Source organism: Melospiza georgiana, chromosome 3 (genome assembly GCF_028018845.1).
Source record: "Melospiza georgiana isolate bMelGeo1 chromosome 3, bMelGeo1.pri, whole genome shotgun sequence".
In the NCBI taxonomy this organism is placed as follows: domain Eukaryota; kingdom Metazoa; phylum Chordata; class Aves; order Passeriformes; family Passerellidae; genus Melospiza; species Melospiza georgiana.
Window position 1 is genome coordinate 98,414,676 of NC_080432.1, and position 19,389 is coordinate 98,434,064.

A 19,389-nucleotide genomic window follows, 5' to 3' on the forward strand; every position below is an offset into this window, starting at 1 on the left:
TTATAAATAACCAAAAAACTTAAGTCACATTTTAAAATCTGAATCTGTAACATAACAGGAGGTAAATCCCTCCTCACTAGACAGAGCCTGAATTTTTTTCCCAAGTTACGAAATGCTTGAAAATATAAGATGACAAGACTAACATTGTGTTGAAACGTTACATAATAAAAACTGGTATCTGAGATTTAAAAGCATAAAAGGAAATAGAAGGAACAAAGTTGATAAGAAGAGGTCACACAATAGATGAAAATCTAAAATTAAATATTTAATTAGAACTCTGGTTTTGTTTTCAAGGTAGGTGGCATTGCACAGGCTATATTACAGTCTTTTATGTTTGTTTCCTTTTTTTTTTTCAAAAGAGAATACTTTTTATTTTTAACAGGCCACTTTAATATTAATACAAGTGTAATAGGATCAGAACTGAAAATCAGCTAAAGATGGTAAATTTTACATTATTGGGAAAATTACAATTTCTTTTTGTATTGTAAAAACATTTATTTTTAACAATTTACCTACATTAATCAAAAAAGTACATCATATTTAATAATTTTACAAATTCTTCATAAAAAATATATCTCTGTACAAAAAGTTCTTTTGCACCTACTTCATGTCACAGCAGCATGTAGTGAAATGGCAGAATGGAATAGTGGGAATGAAAATTAGATTGACTTGGTCATTATGCGGGCGTTCTCCCCAGTCCCCCCACCCCCATCCCCCACTTTTTTTTTATTTTTTTAATAACAACTTTTTTGTTTACAAAATATTTTACACAAGAAAAAAAATTATTGCAGCTAGCCTGGAGAAAGGCAAGATGTGTGATACAAGCAGCAGTTTTTAACAGCTTTGAAGCACATAACCTGTTTTTTTAAAAAAAATATAGCATGTATTATTAGCCTGTCATAATGATCTGGTCAACGCTGGGGGAAAAGTCTTCTGCATTTATATGAAAAAAAAAAAGATTTCCTGGCTGCCATTACCCAGCCACTGCACATCATCTAAAGAGCCTCACTCTGAAGAAGCACCATATCTAAGTGCATGCAAGCACAGCCCTCTGTATGAGAACTTCAGGAGAAGGAGATCCAACCTGAACAGAAGACTCAAACACAGTGAAGAAGGAGAGGAATTTGAAAGCTGTGGGTAGAACTGATTAGACTGCAATACTTTGGTTTTGCTTGGTTTCCAGTGTGAGGCTGCTCCTTAATCAACACTCCAAGCAGACTTAGGATAATTTGTAAGTGTGGTCCTTTTGAGTGTCCCTGATCAAAGAGCACTCACGCAGGATAAGCAATTGTTACATTACCTCTCAAAATGAACCACTGGATAATGGATTCATGGAATCTGGGTGCTCTAATACAAAAGACCAAACTATGGTCTTAACTGTCCTCTTTTATCCTCCAACACATTCCTTGGTGGTCATAGTGAGACAGGGCACTGAAGCATACACTGTGATGACAGGACTAGAACTCATCAATAAAAGGTATGTGTTTTGTTTTCAAAATTTCATTTTTTTTTTTCTGTCATTGCCACTACAGAAAGAGTTTTAATGCAGTAATGTCAATTTTTAACACCTGTCAGAAACTTTACTCAGACAATATCCTCCTTCCTAGCCCACTGTTCCTACAGAAGCTCTTCATTTGCCAAGCAACTGCCTCTCTGCAGGGGAGGATCAGGATAACTTTTACCTGATGACTGTTCTTTCTCAGAAAATGTGAAGGACTCTGAGATGGGACAGCTAAATGAAACTTACTGCACAATAACTTCAGAAAAAAAAAAAAAAAAAAACAAAAAAAGAAAGCAAAAAACTACAAAAAAAAAGTTAACAAGGAACTGACTAGAAGGGATTATTTATTAAATTTTCTTCAGAGTTTCTTGCTCATATAAAGAACATAACAGCTGCAGGCCCTAAAATTATTATGTATTATATTGCTGGTATTTTTCATCTAACAGATGTCGTTGTTAAGCTGACCAAGGGTTACCTTTGAAACTTTTGTTGCATTCTGCAACATTAGCTGAAAAACCTGTTACTGGGCTTATATTACCTTTTTGTTTTGTGTATAACAGCCAGATCTACACACATATGAAGTTCAGAAAAAACTTTTCAACAGGCTTAGATAGCAATAGGACAATAGGAAATTTTGAAGTTCAGAAAAGTAAAACAAAAAACAGCATCCAAAAAAACAGCCCTGAATTAGAAGAAAAGCAAAACATCTTTCCTGCATATGAACTCAATGTGTATGACTAAAACCAGATTTTGCTTCATTATTTACTATGATTTCCTAATTTTAAAACTCAGTTTAATTAATCTGCCCAATGGCATTTTTGATTGTTTATTTTCATTCAATAAAACCTCTAATTCTGTGCAAACACTAATGATTACTCAACCTTTATATGTATAAATATCTATGTCAAACTGTGTGAGTAAAAAAGCAGCAAGCAGTGTGTTTAATAAAATTTAAATTAAACAAAGCAAACATAGTTGAATATTTCTCTTTGTTCAAAGTAGAAACTGAATGACCATTTTTATGGACAATTTGCCCTGTGTTTTTCTATGCTACTGCGATGTGTTTTAGTTCCATGTAACATCAGAAAATGATGTCATATTAAAGGAAAAATGGAAAAAAAATGCAAAGGGGAAGACTGTATTATGAGCACAGGCTCACAGGCTTTATGAGCTATCTAAAATAAATTACTATTCACATTTGTACATGGCAAGCAGCAATAGCTGCTAACCCCCCTGCTGTTAAATAGTGTGACACTGACAGTGGTGATTGATGACCAATTTCAGAAGAAAACAATAGTGGCAATGAAAATTTCTTAGAAATGGGCTCTTGTTCTGGCTGAAAGTCTCCAGTGACTTGTAATCATGTTTACAATTAAGTTTAGTTAAAAATTGACAAAAGAAACATTATCCTCTATAGCACAAGATTTTAACTGGTGCTAAACATGGGGGTCAATTTAATACTCCAAGTAAATTTCTTGTGGAATGTTTTGCTTGGCAAAGAGTGAGTGAATGTCTATATACAATGGACAGTGTGTAGAAACCCTGTATATTTTTACCAGTATCTTACTCAGTCAGCCATTACACCCTAGTGCAAAAAAAAAATTGTGCATTAATATTTCACGATATTAACGGCTGATTGGGGAATAGGCAAAACCGCCCTATGAATAAAATATACTGTAAGTATTTCTAATTTTAGCAAGATTTCAATGGTAAAGCATTTGCAAGTGTGTGCAACCTCAAGGAAGGCTGTCTCCTTCTTCAAGAGAGCTTTATTTCTTCAGAATATTCCCGGGGATAATCTGTGGTGCTATCATTTGTCACAGTACTCAAAGGATTTATCCAAGTGCCCAGAAGAACACATTGAAAGGCATTCAGCCGCATACAAATATGAGAGTCTGAGGCATTAAATATGACAAATTGGCATGACTTGGCAGTCTTCCTTAAAGTGTGCCTTGGTTTGAAGCAGATGCAGCCAGGCATTTTGATCCAACTTTAAGATGAAAAAATATTCTTTGTCTGATCCCCCGAAGACTGACACGTTTTTACCAGAAAATTTAGCTGCATGTAGGCTGACAGAAGATGTTAAAGATTACAGCAGCAAAGCCAAGAGAAGGGAAACTGGTATATGGCACCAAAGGAATTACTGCTTGTCCATCAGAGGTATGGCTATGAATCAGTCATATTGGGCACTGAAGGCTATACCACTGTACAAACTGTGTTCAGAGTCGTATCAAACCTCACAGCCTTTGCCTCTGTGGGTTTTAAGTTTGTGTCATACATAGGATTTTCAAATGAAGCTTGTCCATTACTGTTTTCATGTCCAGCATATCCATTGTACTGTACTTTTGGTCTTGTTCTGGGAAAGAAAGACAGGAAATTATTATCAGCAATAAGACATTCTAATATTTCCACTCTGTCTACATACAACAGCAAGCATCCACAATATCTTGCACTGCTAGTGGTAGTAGCCTCCAGGTAAGTGTCTGCAATTCCATTTATTCCAGGTAGATCTCCCACAGTATGTCTACCTCGGTACCAACAATAAACACTGCTAAATACCTCATCCAAACACCTGTAATCAGATTGATCAAATCCTGACTGATATTCCCATAAATGTTGACAATTCAGTATCAAATGATACTGAAACTAACCAATCTTTTCTTTTTGATAGTGTTTTCTTACCATGAAAGATTTATCAAAATTTCAAGAACATTCACATTTTTATGCAAAGCTCTGTTAGAGCAAATTAAGACAATAATTAAATAAAAATAAACCAGAACTGTGCAGTTTTTATGATATATTTAGAAAGTGATATCCTATGATATTATATACTAATATTTTAAACTTAAATCTTTTAGTATCTAGAAGTATCTACAGAAATATAATAAGTTCAGTATATTGTTTTAAACAAGTAATTGTAATAAGGCAAGAAAGGAGATAAAAGACTGCAAAATATGCTTAATAAAACAATTTATAATCTTATTATATAACTTCAGAAAAGGGTTCTGGAAGTCAAATTCTTCTTATAAAATTATTCTGTTTTGGATAGCAGATGGGGAAAAGCTGTCACTGAAAGTTATCACTAGTGGAAATTGACAACATGGAAATAATTTTGTTACTAATAAATATTTTTATGCCTATTAAATATTTTTATTTTTTAATTTTATAACTTCTAAACAATCAGAAACTAACTAGGACATTTCCTAACTAAAATTAATTAAATATATTTTAATTTTGCTCAGAAAAATTAGGATGCAGTCTTCATTCCTGAAATAATCCCTGTCAGCCAGAAAACAGCTATAACTGTGTAAAAAAGATTTAACAACCTTGGTTCTAATTAGATGATGTTTGTGTGAGATAGCACAGCAGAAACATCCATAAAATTGTATCCTAAGACCTTCAAATTCTCTGTTACAGAGATCCCCTAGGGACATAACTACCATTGCACCATTTTGAAAGTTTCATGTTGTTACTCTGATCATTAATGTAATTTCAAGAAAGACCCTTCAAAGCTTATAGATTCTGTTCTTTTTCCATTGGAACATCTTTTCTTTTGAAAAGAATAAAGTTTGACCTAAAATTAATTTACCTCACTAATCAACTTGTTAGTTTTTTGATGGCAATATGACACTTATATCACCTCTAAAACCTGCAGTTCAGTGTAAGCAATTCACTGAATATAGAAGAAAGGGAAAAATATTATTTGAAATATTAAGTTATGAGAAACATCTCCTATCTCAAATATAATTCAAATGCTGGCAGAACTGCAATGTTGCACCAGCCATACCATTAACAGAAGGACTATAGCTGCTTGTCTAAAGAATGAGATTTATCTCTATTAAATACATACATATCTCTACTGCTCCTGCAGGGCATTAAAAATTTCACTGGATAAACTACAAAATGTACCCCTATGTCACAAAATTAATTTTTTATGAGTTTGCCCCCTCTTTCTAAGCAATATTCCCTTTTCATTCTATATCTTCTCCAGGTCCAAATGCCTGGGCTTTCATGATGCTCTTAAAGCTCCCCCCACCACTGCAGAACAGGAGCTGTCTGAAAATGTAGGCCTGTAGGCATCAGAAAAGCATCTTACAATATCAAGTTTGAAGACATAGTTGACAGCTCTTCCTGAGCAGTTTTTGTCAACAAAAGGCTATACTACATTTCAGGACATGGATCATTTTTTACTGCAGTCCCCAAGTTCAAGCCCCATGGCAATTTGTTTTTCCCAAACCATCTAATGCTGAGGAGGGCAGACAGTCTCCTGCATCGTAGGGCACTGGTAGACTTCAGATTGACTGTGTGATTTCTTGCAATCACAAAATACTCTTGGTGTCATGATTATAGTACAAAAGTTTAAAAAGCATGTTCCTGTTATATGCTATTTTGCAAATAGTTCTCAGAATGAACAAATTTTCAGAGGATACATAGATATCAGCCTTCAAACCAGAATTCAAACAACATTGTTGGATTTATTCTATTATCTAGGGCCATAGAAAAGATTCATATGACCTGAAGTGATGCCAATTCTTATAGTAATCATTAGCTGACTCAGCACATACTATAAGTAGTTGCATTATGGGCTGTTCCCTCATGGGATTTATGGATTTTTCAGCTTGTATAATTAGTACTAATAAGCTTTTTGAAAGAAGCAGCATACATTCAATTTAATAAGGCATTAAAATGAAAACATAGAACATGTGACCTCAGATGTCAATCTGATTCAGCCTAACGAACCAAGAAGGTTGAAAGGCTTTTGCTCCTTAATAGAGCAACTCATTTTTTAAAATGTACACCATTAAGAACTGCCCTACACTGAACTCCTTCATGGGAATACCTAGAAATATTTGTCTTTCTAGAGCAAAGATGTTCTTAAAAGCTTTTAGCGCTGTGTTCTCTAGTTACCTATCAAAATCAAACCTAAAAACTTATTAAATTATTGAATAAATAAGATTTACAATACCTGTGTTTGTAGAGGTAAAATGCAAACCCTGATAATATTAGAGCAAAGAATGGTACCAGGATGGCAGCTGCAACTGAACTGCTGTTTGTACCATAATAGTGATTTGAAAGGTCTGTGTCTGCACTTAGAGGACCTGTAATGAAACAAAATGGGCAGAAATAAAATTTCCACATTATCTATGAGGAGAAAAAAAATCCCCATCTTATCTAGCTTATGATATCCTTTTTATTCAAGAGTTAAAGAAGATGATGTCTTGATCAAATAATTATATTTAAAAACTTGAAATAAACAGCATGCAGAATCATAGTATAAATAATGTTAATACCACTTCATGATATATCAATAGCTATCAAAATTATTTGAAAATAGTATTCAGCAAGTAAAATAATTATGATTATTGACATAATAATCTGATGATGACTCAATTTAATAAAGTTAAGCCATATAACTTCTAAAAAATAATTAATTCTGCAAAAGTACTGTATGCCAGCAGTCTTAATATTCATCTTGGAAACAACAAGCAATGCAAGACCACAACAAACAAGAGCAAGGAAGGAAAAATGGAGGTGACTGCAATAAAACAGTGGCTCTGCTCTGCTCAGGAGCCCTCCCAAGCCTGCACCTGTGTCCACGTCCCTCCAGCAGCTGTGGATAGAACAGTGCAGAGAATGCAAATGCAGTGGCCTGTGGCATGGCCTCGCTGGGCTCCTGTTGTGGACAGGCAGATTACCTGGACTGTAAAGCATTTTGCAGAACATATTTTTTCATCAGTGTAAAGAGACACATCGCTAAGTTGCTTAAATAGTCGAATTGAATTACCACCTTGGTAATTCAAAATGTGAAGAATGAAAGACAATTTAATGATGAAAAATACAGAAAAATTTATAGGAATAAAAGGTTTTTGCGATCCAACTTCATGTTGCCAGTTTGAACTCACAGCTCTTCAGAAAGCAATATAGGTCCCATTCAAGAAAGGAAGACTAGGATAGAGGAAATGCACGGAGAGGAATGGGCTTGGACAAGTATCTGAAGTATCTGTCCTTGATATTCTGGGGTATTATTGCTATTAAGAATGGAGAAGAACAGAGGACACTACTGTTTACCTCTCAGAAATGCTCCAAACCACCAGTAAAGGGTGTTTCAAACACCACAACTCCTTGACAGCAGCAGCATCAATCAGTCTTTTTAGGACTCTAGTGCAAACCAGTTATACAGTAGAGACATGGACACTATGCTAATTTCACCGGTCTACTAAAACATCTAAGTTCAAAAACTGAGAAAACAAAAAACCAGAGAGAAAAGTAATAACCAGGAAGTGTTCAAGGTCAGACTGGATGGGGCACTGGCAACCTTATCTAGTGAGTAATACCCCTGGCCACAGTAGGTGTTTTGGAACTAAATTATCTCTAAGGTCTCTTCCAACCCAAATCATTTAACAATTCTATGATTTCTTGCAGTTCAAGCTCAATGGAAAAGACAAATAAGATTTTTTTCCTGTGAGACATCTTTAAACCTTAGATGTTTCAAGTGTCAATATTAAACTAGCTTTGGCACATTTAATTAAAAAAAATGTACTAAATTTTAGGAAGTAACTAAGTGGCCTTTAAAATGAAGCCAACCTCCCTAGGAATTTCAGTATTACTACATTTGATCACTTAAAATATGACAAAATATTGCACTAAAATATTTTTCACTGTCCTAATTTTCTGTCATGTTTTAGACTTCTCTACACATTTCTCTGCAGAACTGGTGGAGGAAAACCTTTTCTAGTTAACAAACCTATTATTGTGGTAGATAGGATCATGTTATGAACTTCATCATACTGCTCTTAACATTGAACTGTTTTAGAACACAACCATTTTATAAAAATCTTGGGATTTGGTAATCCAGTACTTGTCCCAAAACTCAAGCTGTGGATATATTTGGCATAAATTTATGTATTTGTTCTGCATGGTACATGTACTGGGCATCCTCTAACTTGTCTAAATTGAAAACAGACAAACTACAGTAGGCCAAACAGTTAATAGAAGTTTTGAAGTACTGATTTACATGTTTTTTATTGGTTAGAAGAAGTGACAGACTCTAAAAAAAAAACCAACGAAACATACACATTCAGTTATCACTTTCTTCATCCTATACCACCACAATCTCCAGTTGTTTTTTCAATTATTTGGAGTAATTAATAAAAAAATAAGGAAATTGTTAAACTCATTGAAGTCAACTTACACCAAAAAAAATCTGGAATTAATATTCAAATTCTTATACAAATTTCAAATAGAAATATGTGTGATCAATGAAGTCTTAAATTATATCTCAAAGCTATCATCATGCCACATATGATAGATATATAGATATATTTTAATGTACAAGCAGCAGAAACTCATCATAATAATTTTCAGATCTGTTTGTGATTAAACATATCCTGATGTGAACTTTCTCATTCTCCTGACAGCATTATTACTGCCCAAACTAAGGTAGTAATTGCTACCACATCTAAAAATAGAAAAGGGGAAATACCTAAATATACATACAAAATGTTTGCAAAAGATAATTTTATTTACTTTTCATTAAAACAGCCATATCTTGTCACTGGGAAATGTGTTATTTAAAAGAGGGAAGATCAGTAAGATTATAAATGTTTTTGGGATTTTTTTAACAATTCATGTAATAACTGGGCTTTAGCCTCCTAAAACAGCAGCAGTCAGCTGAATTCAAATTTTGATAACACCCAGTGAATTCATTAATGTACAAGATGTGTATTTATATTCTTGAGGTGACTGAAAAGTGTTGTCATTTATACCTAATAGAAAATAATACTTTTTAAAAGAAAATACAGTGCAACCTGATCTCATGGTGGCAATCCTGCCCTTCTGACCAAAGCCATTCCATGATTCTCTGATTAAAAAACATTTTCTTATCATTATGTGGATCTATCATATGCACTTCTCCTATGGCTCCTAGCTCGGGGTTTCAGTTGACTGGCATCTGTACAGCAAGGCTGTCTTACTAAGAGAAATGCTGTTCAAATCAGAGAAAATGTGACAGCAAAAGCCATGCAAGATTAAGAAAAGTAGAATGACATGCCTAAAAGCAATTTCTGAGACAAGGATGGTTAGCAGGTCAAGGATTTAAGAGAAAAAAGTACCAACACAGAAAGAAAATCAGCAGCTTCCAAGGAACAACATAGGCTGGAGCTTCTTCACCTGATTGAACCTGCTGGACAGCAAAGATTCTGGATAGGTGCCTCACTGGGTGTAGACGTGTTAAATAGCAGTTCCCTAGGTCATTACTGCAGATATCTGTTTGTGCTTTAGCTAATGTGGAGCTCTCTCTGGAGCTCTCAGGGTACTCTTTCAGTACCCTGTTTAGATGTAGAGTTTTCTTGTGAATGACGATGTTGTGTGAAATGAACTGGAGAGGAAGGACGATTTATAGAATGAAATTTAAAATTCACATCTCATGATATTCAACACTTTTAAGAGTTGATTAATTTTCCAGTAATGGATGTGTATTCCACAGACATTGATCTAATACAACATAGATGCAAATTAATTATGTATATTTCATTTTTTGTTTATATATTGATATAACATATCAATATAGACAATTCAAAAAGTACTTAGAGGAAGGAAAAGAGGTGGGTCATTTTATTTCTCCAGAGAAAATAAATATAGGAAAGTAATAATTTTGTGTAGAAGGTTTCTCTTGTCACAAAGTCACCTTTTTACACAATTATAGAAGAAGTGTCCAGACTGAAATGAACAGATTTTAGAATAAACATCTTCTATAAATTTAGTGTTGAGGCATAGGCACTCAGCAATTGCTGAAACTCAACTTAGCCACAGACTTGCATCCTTTAAAAAATCAAGTTGCTATAACCTAACAGCAACTTTAACAACAAAAAGCCCTCAGAAATTAGATTACTGGACAAAAGAGGTTAAATAATTTAGTGTCACAACTTGGGCCTTTTAAGAAGACTCAGGTACAGTTCTAGTTCTCTAAACAGACTTATATCAGATCTCTTTGTCCTTCACATTGTTTTCCCAGGCTACAACCAAAATTGCTTCTGAGAGAGGATAAAAAGTACTAAAAAAGAAAAGTTCTTTCTGTTTTCATGTCACTAAGTTCGAAGAATGAGCATACTCAGTTGTTTGATTGCTGTATGAGTCATTCATTTAATAGCTGGACATGATTTTCCTTGCAGGTCCCCTCCAACTCAGAATATTCTCTGATTCTGTGATACCCACTGAGACCAGTCTTTTTCTAGCATTGTGTTATAGAAAATTATTAATAAAATACCTTGGTCTTTCCCATTTGACCAAGTAGTTATCCATAAATGCTGCCTTTAAAATATACTTGCAGATGGAGAATTTCACACTGCTTGATGTATGCACCAGTTTATGTGTACTTTTGGCTTACTGTAAAGGCAGTAAATAATTAAACTTAAAAATCAGAAATATGTTAAGTCTTCAGACAGAGGATATACGAGGTCATCATTTCAGCAAAATATTCATGAACAGAATAGATTTAAAAAAAAAAGCAAATTGCACTTGAATATAAGAGGGTATTGACAAATATGACGTGCATTGGATGGAAATTTGCTGTTTCCTTTTAGCTCTTAATTATTCAATAAAGAATAAGCAACTTATAGAAAATCAGTGCCTATTTAGCAATCTTGTAAAAGAGATGGTGTCTGCCTTTGCAGCAAGCTCTCTACCAGGATGTCAAAGCTGAAGATGAGAGATCCTCAGTCAGGAATGCAGGATTAACTTGGATTAACTCCAGCTCCTTACTAGCCTTATACAAACTGATCTCTTACATCACAGCTCTAAAGGGTGATATCAGCAATATTGTCCACTACTGTAGAATATATCTACCAGAGAATTCTCTAACTGTTTAACTTTCTGCTTATTCTTCAATTACCACTACGAGTTATTAATTTCACATAGAATCAAGCTTTTATTTTAGGTAGCTGGCAAACTATGGATATATTTTTTATCTTGCTTAAAATAATAGCAAATACAAATATACATTTCCCCCAAACAGAAACAACAAACCACATTCTTACTGTTTCAAGATAACAAAGGCTGCTCAACAGAAACATGTTTGAACAAATGTTGATGCTCTGCTTTTACAGTATGATAGCTAAAATCAGAAAGTAAAAGCACCTTAGATATACTGTAGTAAAGATTACATGAAAGTACAGGCAGCCACATAATCTGTCCTACACAAGAGTTTATTCTGAAGCTTGAATTTGTATTCGGCTTCAATAATTGGCAGTTCTTAGGCTGGGACTCTGAAGAGCTGGGTTTCTGCCCCTAGTCACTAAACATACTTAGCAATTTAAGAGATGGCCAAGATGAGCAAATCCACAGCATAACTGCTATTACAGTGCTTAAGAGAGCAAACAAGTACAAAAGCGATTCAAGAGAATTCTAAAGAGCACTGGGTACAGCAGCAGTGAAGCTGATGGAACCAAGGCAATTTATAAAAAGTACATACAGTCTGTCATAGAGATATCAGCTAGGCTGTCTCCTCTTCCTAAACCACTACTTTTCTGTGCATATACTGTGCTTTGACCACTTTATTGTAGTTCCAGGATCAGGAAATGCAGATGCCTACACTCAGTATTTGCCAAAAATGTTTTATGAGTGAATATTTTATAAGTAAATACTTTAGTTTTTATGATAAAACTATTTTATGAGCAAAATAACTAGTCTTATACCAGCTGCTAGAGCACTTGAGCCCATAGCTGTAATACATACCTCAGACACTTAATATTTTTGACAGTAAAGTAAAATTCTGTCCAAATACACATACATTCTGAAAACATTCAACAGCAACAGGGACTCTCCAAATGACACTGTTAAAATTAGGGTTGATTCTGTCCTTTTAATTTCTTATATGATACTGACTACAATTTATACATTTAAGCAGGAAATGTGTTTGCATTGCATAATATCCCTGGTACTTTCAAAAACAAATGCAAGTGATTGAAATGGCATTCTCTTTAAAAGCATCCTGTACTTTTTAGGTTGCTACACTTGAAAACCTGTGATAGTAACGTGTTAAGAAGAGTTAAATGAGGATTTGAACTGTATATTTCAAATATGCATATTTGGTTATGTTTTGTAATAGGAGTAGTGTAAACTAAACATGCCTAGTTCATCTAAATAGCTGAGTAATTCTTTGAATTCATTCTTGCAAGACCCCAAAAGATGATAAATATTTAAGATCTATGAAAGCATGTACCTTGTCTTTGGAGCATAAATTTTCCAAAGTCTTTTCCATGTATATCACCTTGATAAGTAAAAACTCCTCTTTCAAGCCCTGAGGATACCTAGAATATGTTGAAACAGAAAAAAGGATTTCTGAAATTAATAAATAACATTCAGCCAGTTTTTTGTGACTCAGACAAGATAATATGGAGCACAGATTTTCACACTTAGCCTTTAAAATAGTAGTGACTTTTCTATGCTGATACAATATTTATCATGTCAAATGTTTTATTTTATTTATTTGCAATGGTATTAAAAATAACACCTGGAATATTTTAAAAATACCTATAAAATTTAATTTACAGGTATTTTAAAAATACCTATATATATCTGTATATAGCTGGGTTTTAAAATTTTTGAAATGCCATATGCATAATTGAATTGGTACGCAGGTATAGAAGCCTGCTGAATTGTCAGATTTAAAGTATCCTTAAAAAGTATCATGAGGCAGAAAGAAGAAATGTAAAGTGTAAAACACTGTTTTCCTTCAAGATTAGGTGTACTTTTATTACAGTGAGCTATTTACAAAACCAAAAAAGAACAATATTACTAAGGGTAAAATTACACTCCCATCTGAGGAAACAAGGCAAAACGATGGCAAAATATGCTGATTCACTCCACTTTCCCTTTTATATACTAAAAATTCTAATCAGAGTACAGTAGATAGAAGCTTGTATACATATTTCTGAAAGAGAATGGTAATCCAATCTCTACACTGAGATCCAGAGTGCTGGATTACATATTCATAAGACAAAAAAATGGATATATTTACATAGATAATCATAAATTACTTCAGAATTTAATCTCAGTCATCTTTATCCATGGCAACCTGGGTACTTACATAACCATCTAGTGCCCAGTTGTCGTTTTCATACTTGCTTACAAAAATGTCACTTGGTCCTTTAATTTGAAAAGCTTTCAAGAGCAGATGGGCTTCTTCCTTCTTGTAAACACCTATTAAAATAAAGGAGGCAAGACATACCTTTTAAACAAATTTTCAACCAGTTTGTTCAAATACCCTCTAAAATCTAATTATGTCACTTTCAAACTAAAACAGTTTGTAGAAAACATTCTGTAATAAAAGAATTTCGTAACATGAAAAACCTCAAGATTTAAGGCTGGATCTGATTGAACCGGTCTTTTGCCTCACCATACTTGATAAGAATATGCAAAGATAGATCTCTATCATTTAATTTTATACAGAATAGGGCAGTTGTGTTTTTACCCTGTATTTCAGAAATTCAGATAGAACTACTTTCCTGGAATTTCCTTGATCTGGGAAAAAATGGATTTTACTGACATCACTACAGTATATTGCTACAGTAGGTATCAGTATTGCATTAAAAAAAAAATTCCTCTTTGGCAACCATCTACTGCAGTTCTCTCTGAACTCTTGACCTTAAAATATAGTGATAGCTGATAATGTTCTTTTCAATAGAACTGTGGTGAAAGGCTAATTCTGAACTACAGTTACATTAGCAAAAAGGAAAGCATGATGTTGATTATAAGGTATGCATAATTTATGATGTTATTTAATTATCTATGCCTATATTATGCTATGGCATTATTAATTCCACACTGTTTTAAGGTAGATATTAATCAATATTGATTAATTGCGCTTTCCAGTTTTGCAATTCTTAATATGCCTATATATATTTTGTCTGCTACTTCAGTATTTCCTGTGAGTTCAACACACCAATGCTATCCAACAGTCTGAGATTAATAAACCCTTCCTCAATATCTATTCGAAATATAATGGCTTAAATAGATGGGTGACTGCACATGAAGTGACAGAAGCTGTGCAGACCATTTCATTAAAACGTTTCCTTTTGCAAAAGAAAATGATTTTTAGCAAAAATATAAAGTCTTTCTTTCATTATCCATTTGAATGAAAATGCATCAAAACCGAACAGATTAAAAAAAAAAAATATAAGAACTTCTTTAATACCAAATTCTGAACGTACCTGATAGTTTGAGCTGAATGTTGGATGCCTCAATGAATGTGGCATTCACTTTGCTGCTTGTAGTATTGAACCAATCCACAGTGAGAGTAGCAGGCTGTCTTTTTCCTGAATATTCATAAAACCCTTTCCATAGCGAATTTATAAAAAACACATCTGAAGGAACTAAAAAGAGGTGTGGGGGGGGAAAGAAACACAGAAGTAAACTACAGTGAAATAACAATCTTTCTAGCCATACTTATGCTCGTAACTTTTTTAGAAATCTATACACTGTTCTAAGGAGGTATTATAGCAAAAATTTGAGCAACAATACAGACAATATATCTAATAACCTTTCCACGCAATTGCCTGTAATATACTACACCTGTCCATCATGGTACATGTTCTCAAATAACCTCATACTTTATAGCTTGTGTGATTCAGTAAAAGTCCTCAAGACTATGAAAAACAACAGACTCCTCCCCTAAAGCCCTGTACCTTTAAGGTATGAGGAAAAAAAAGAAAAGGTATTCTGAAACCAGAGATTCCTGCAAGGAAACACTGTCTTAGGCCATCCCTTTTGTTTCATGTATCTATTGAAGCAGCACTGTATGATTTTGAACTGAGTATGAATGAATATTCAACTGAATTTACTGAATTTCTGTTACAGTTTTATCAGTCATTTTTGGACTTCAAAGCTTTTTTCCATACAATATTACTGCACCTATGAACAATGAAGTTTTTAAAGACTGAAACTTTTTTAAATTTAAAATAAACTGCCGTTTCTCAACAACTGCAGTTTGAACTATCTGAGGTAAAAATCCTAAAATATGAAGCATGAATTATTGGAGGCATATGCATTTGGATTATTTATTTTACGTGATTGGTATCTTTCCTCTCTACAGAAAAAAATTATTTAGGTATTAGATGTGATATTTTAAATTGTTTAACTAACCACATCATATCGTGACAAAATGACAGCCCTAGCAAGTATTAAAATTCACCCTTACTATCCATGACCACTACAAATGATACTTTCTAAATAACTAAAGACTGACATTAGAAGTGTTTCAACACTCCTCTCATTAAAATATTAAATTATATAATTGTTTGGGGGTTTTTTTTGCACTTTGTCAAACTCTGAGCACATATAAGCAGCTGTCTTTATTGAAGGAAATTCATCAGTGCAGGTATTCTCTGTATCCATTTTTAAAAATTCCATAGCTATTTCCTCCTCTACCTAATCACTTATTGCAAAAATGAATAAAAAGAGAAACGCAGAGCAATAATACTTGACATGCAAGACATCTGAAAATCAGAGAGCTGATTAGCTGTTGAGTAAAGGATAAATAACTTCTTCCATGTCTTTTGCCTTAAAGTCGTGCAAAAGTCACAAGCAAATGTTCAAGCTCAGTGTGGAATGATTTGAAAACATCATTAGCACGTTATTGGTTCTGTCACTGGATTCTAAATGAGCAGAGACCTATTAAATGGCTTTGAGCATAATGGCTTTGAATAACTGGAAGTGATCCATTTCCTAAGTAAAAGTCAGTGGGGCATTACACAAAGTTACCTCAACTTACTACCAAAAATCTGTAGCATTACATTTCAATTGCTATGTCACAGTCCTTAGAATTTGTATAATTTCTGCAAATACATGGATTCTGTAAAGGGTCTTTCAGACTCTTCTCCCTACTCATTTCTTCTAAATTAGTGACATAGTTAAATTTGAAACTTGGTATTCTAAAAAGAAATATTAAAATTATTTTTATTTGTCTATATTTTTAACCAAAGTTGTGTGTCTGACATATTCTAATGAAGGGGAACATCTACTATTAGTGGTATGACCCAGAGAGGTACTATGTAAGATTTTTATAAAGGATGCCATACTTTCATAAAGGACTCCATAGTTTCACCACATTCCATCTTCAGAACATAGCTTGTCTAACAACTCTATCAATAATAGCTGTTAAACTTTTCAAAATAGTACTACTGACTCAGTATTTACAGTGTTTGCATTTGCAGATGAACAGAATCAGCAGGGGGGAAAAATTGTATTACTGCTTCCCCAGCCATGATATTTAAACGTTAAAACATAAGTGCTGCAGTCCCCACGGATGCTGCTTTGGAGAGGCTCTGAGACAATTGTGCTGAGCACTTACAAGGTCCCACTCCCTGTGGGCAAACGCAAAATAGTAGAATGAACTGGTATTAGTATTCTAATCCTGCACTGACTGCATTGATTGTTCTCAGGATATGACAATTGGGAAATCCATGGCTACTCATTAAAACAGATTCCTAAATATTATTTTGAAGGCTATACAAAGCAGTGAAAACAGTGGAAACCAAACAGAGCAATACAGTTCTTAATTCTCACATGGATATTGTAAGAATCCTTTAGTTGCAACTTAGTCGTGTAAAAATGTTTACTTTTGCTTATGAAGACATTAGCTCTGCCGAAAACCCAAACAAACAAACAAACAAAACCCCAACAAACCAATAAATATAACTTGCATTCAGTTGTCTAAAGGCGAAAAACCAGAACATGAATCTATTCTGTTACAGAAACTGTAGTTTACCAATATTAACTTAATTCTATACAAAATACAGATAGTAGCAAAGCAGATTGTATCAAAAGTCAACATAACAAGGTAAAGAAAGTGTTTCAAAATACCTAATGTTCTATAATAAAGAGAATTCACAATTTTAAACCACATAATAATAGTGCACAGCTGTTTTTTGAAAATGACTTAAAACTTTTTAATTACTGGTATTTGTTACAGTTTCACTTTTCTGTTTACTATTATTGGCACTTTCAATAACAGCATTTAATTCTTTTTTAATACCTTTTAAATAGTACTTATAAAAACTAGTTATAAAGGACATGATATTATGTGAATTTATACTGACACTCTGCATAGTGAATATATTTGGAAACTAGGTCTACATTTTAATTTGGCACTGAAACTTCAAAACCTGCGTGGTAGCAGATTAATGCATACCTTAGGGGTTTGGTGAGGTGAAGCCTCCAAAAAAGGAAGACTGTATATTGATTACAATGAACAAACACTATATCTTCTTTTATTGTGAGTCTGTAGAAGTAATGTGTTTCAGAAGAACTCATTTATGGATTCACCTGACACTCTCACTAATAACTCTCCAGAAAGGTTAATTATTAGCAGAAAAACCTTTTTATCCCATCTACTCTACAGAGTCCTTCTGTGAATTGCCATGAGTGTGAATCATAAATCTTATTTTCCCTGTAGCTTTGCTAAAAATCAAAATAAAGAATTGCAAGCTCATTTATTTTGTGACAACTCTGCTTATTGTTGAATAATTTAATAAACAAAATTAGGACTTTTATTTTCTGAATGAGGATTTCTCAGATGCATATGTGTATTTTGTTATTGGCAGGAGGAATAGGTTAACTGCATACATGTTCATGAGTACAAACAGTACAAACATGAATGTGGCCTGCCTTGCCACCTGTCTGCTGGTCCACACCATTCTGGAAACTTTATATTGGAGTACATGGAGAGTTTATGTGAAATGATGGCCAAGAATATTTCCAAAACTGGTTTTGGGGTGGGGTTTTTATACGTCTTACAACACTTGCAATGTGAAGGGCAGAACTTTGAATGAAACTAATCCTTGCAATTATAGTATACAGTCATTATAAGGCTCTCCATTATAGCAATCTCTCTGATATAACAGTACATCAAATCTGAGGTTTCTGTAATAAACTTCGTCTGTTTGAGAACAGATTTTGTGCAATTCACAAAATTGGCACTATAGAAATTTTAAGAAAGTTCTTTGTGAAAGAATTTCATTGTCTAGGTTTCACATGTCACCTGTTATTATGAAAGACCTCAACATTTATATTCCTTAGAAATTAGTAACAAATACTTCACTAAAATATTTGAAATAGTTTTATTATCCATAACAATCTTGGGTGTAAATCAATTTAATTTATTTAGATCTAAAGCTCTTCTTGTATACAAACCTGGAGTTTTAGTTATTGTTTCATTAACTTCTCTCACTCCTTTACCTACAAGTAAAAAGACAAATTATCATTTTCATGAACATATTTGTGTGGATTTTGTATTTTTTTAATAAAATGTTAAAACAATACCTGTTGGATGCAATCATCTTTTATCCAATAGATTCACTTTTAAAACAGAAATAACTTGGATACTTTACATGTTTAACCTATCCACTTGCCCAAAAATATCAGAAAATAATTTAGGTAATTAATATCTTTACTGTGGAAAACTGTCTGGCTAGCTAAGTATCTCATACATTTAGGGCTAAAATGTTTATATCAGTCCCAGTGCTATAAAAGAGAGCCTTATAGAAGGGACAATACTATATCTAATTATGAATAATAGTATTTTAAATATAGTAAAAATTGTGTTAGGAAAGACTAATGCATTTATGACACAAACCAGCAAGAGCCAGATAGCTTGATTGATATAACAGGATCAGATATCATGGGAAAGGGTCACAATTTTTGAATTAAAAAGTGCAATTCGCTATATTTCTGGTACACTCAGAAAAGTTATGTCCATTGATCCTGATCAAGTTCTGGACTCATCATTTGGCACATTAGAAAGTATAGTGTCCCATTGGAAGACTTGGTCTTACATATTGGGGTTTTTTTTCTCTTTAGGAGCAGAAATTCACTAATTTGACTGATCACGTGCT

General features: G+C 33.5%; 1 protein-coding gene across 2 annotated transcripts in view; it reads right to left on the reverse strand.

The window, feature by feature from the left end:
• Window positions 1-704: 704 nt before the first annotated feature.
• The window catches only part of CSMD1 (CUB and Sushi multiple domains 1), a 1,052,613-nt gene continuing 1,033,928 nt past the window's right edge, over window positions 705-19,389 (reverse strand). Inside the window, exons 65-70 of one of the 2 annotated variants that reach the window (XM_058020500.1) lie at window positions 18,689-18,733; window positions 14,710-14,871; window positions 13,587-13,699; window positions 12,720-12,807; window positions 6,468-6,600; window positions 705-3,857 (exon numbers count right to left, since the gene is read on the reverse strand). In XM_058020500.1, coding sequence (XP_057876483.1) covers window positions 3,698-3,857; window positions 6,468-6,600; window positions 12,720-12,807; window positions 13,587-13,699; window positions 14,710-14,871; window positions 18,689-18,733 — 701 coding nt within the window. In that variant the 3' untranslated portion in view covers window positions 705-3,697. The remainder of the gene's footprint in view (window positions 3,858-6,467; window positions 6,601-12,719; window positions 12,808-13,586; window positions 13,700-14,709; window positions 14,872-18,688; window positions 18,734-19,389) is intronic. The other variant, XM_058020501.1, reaches the window with a different exon arrangement.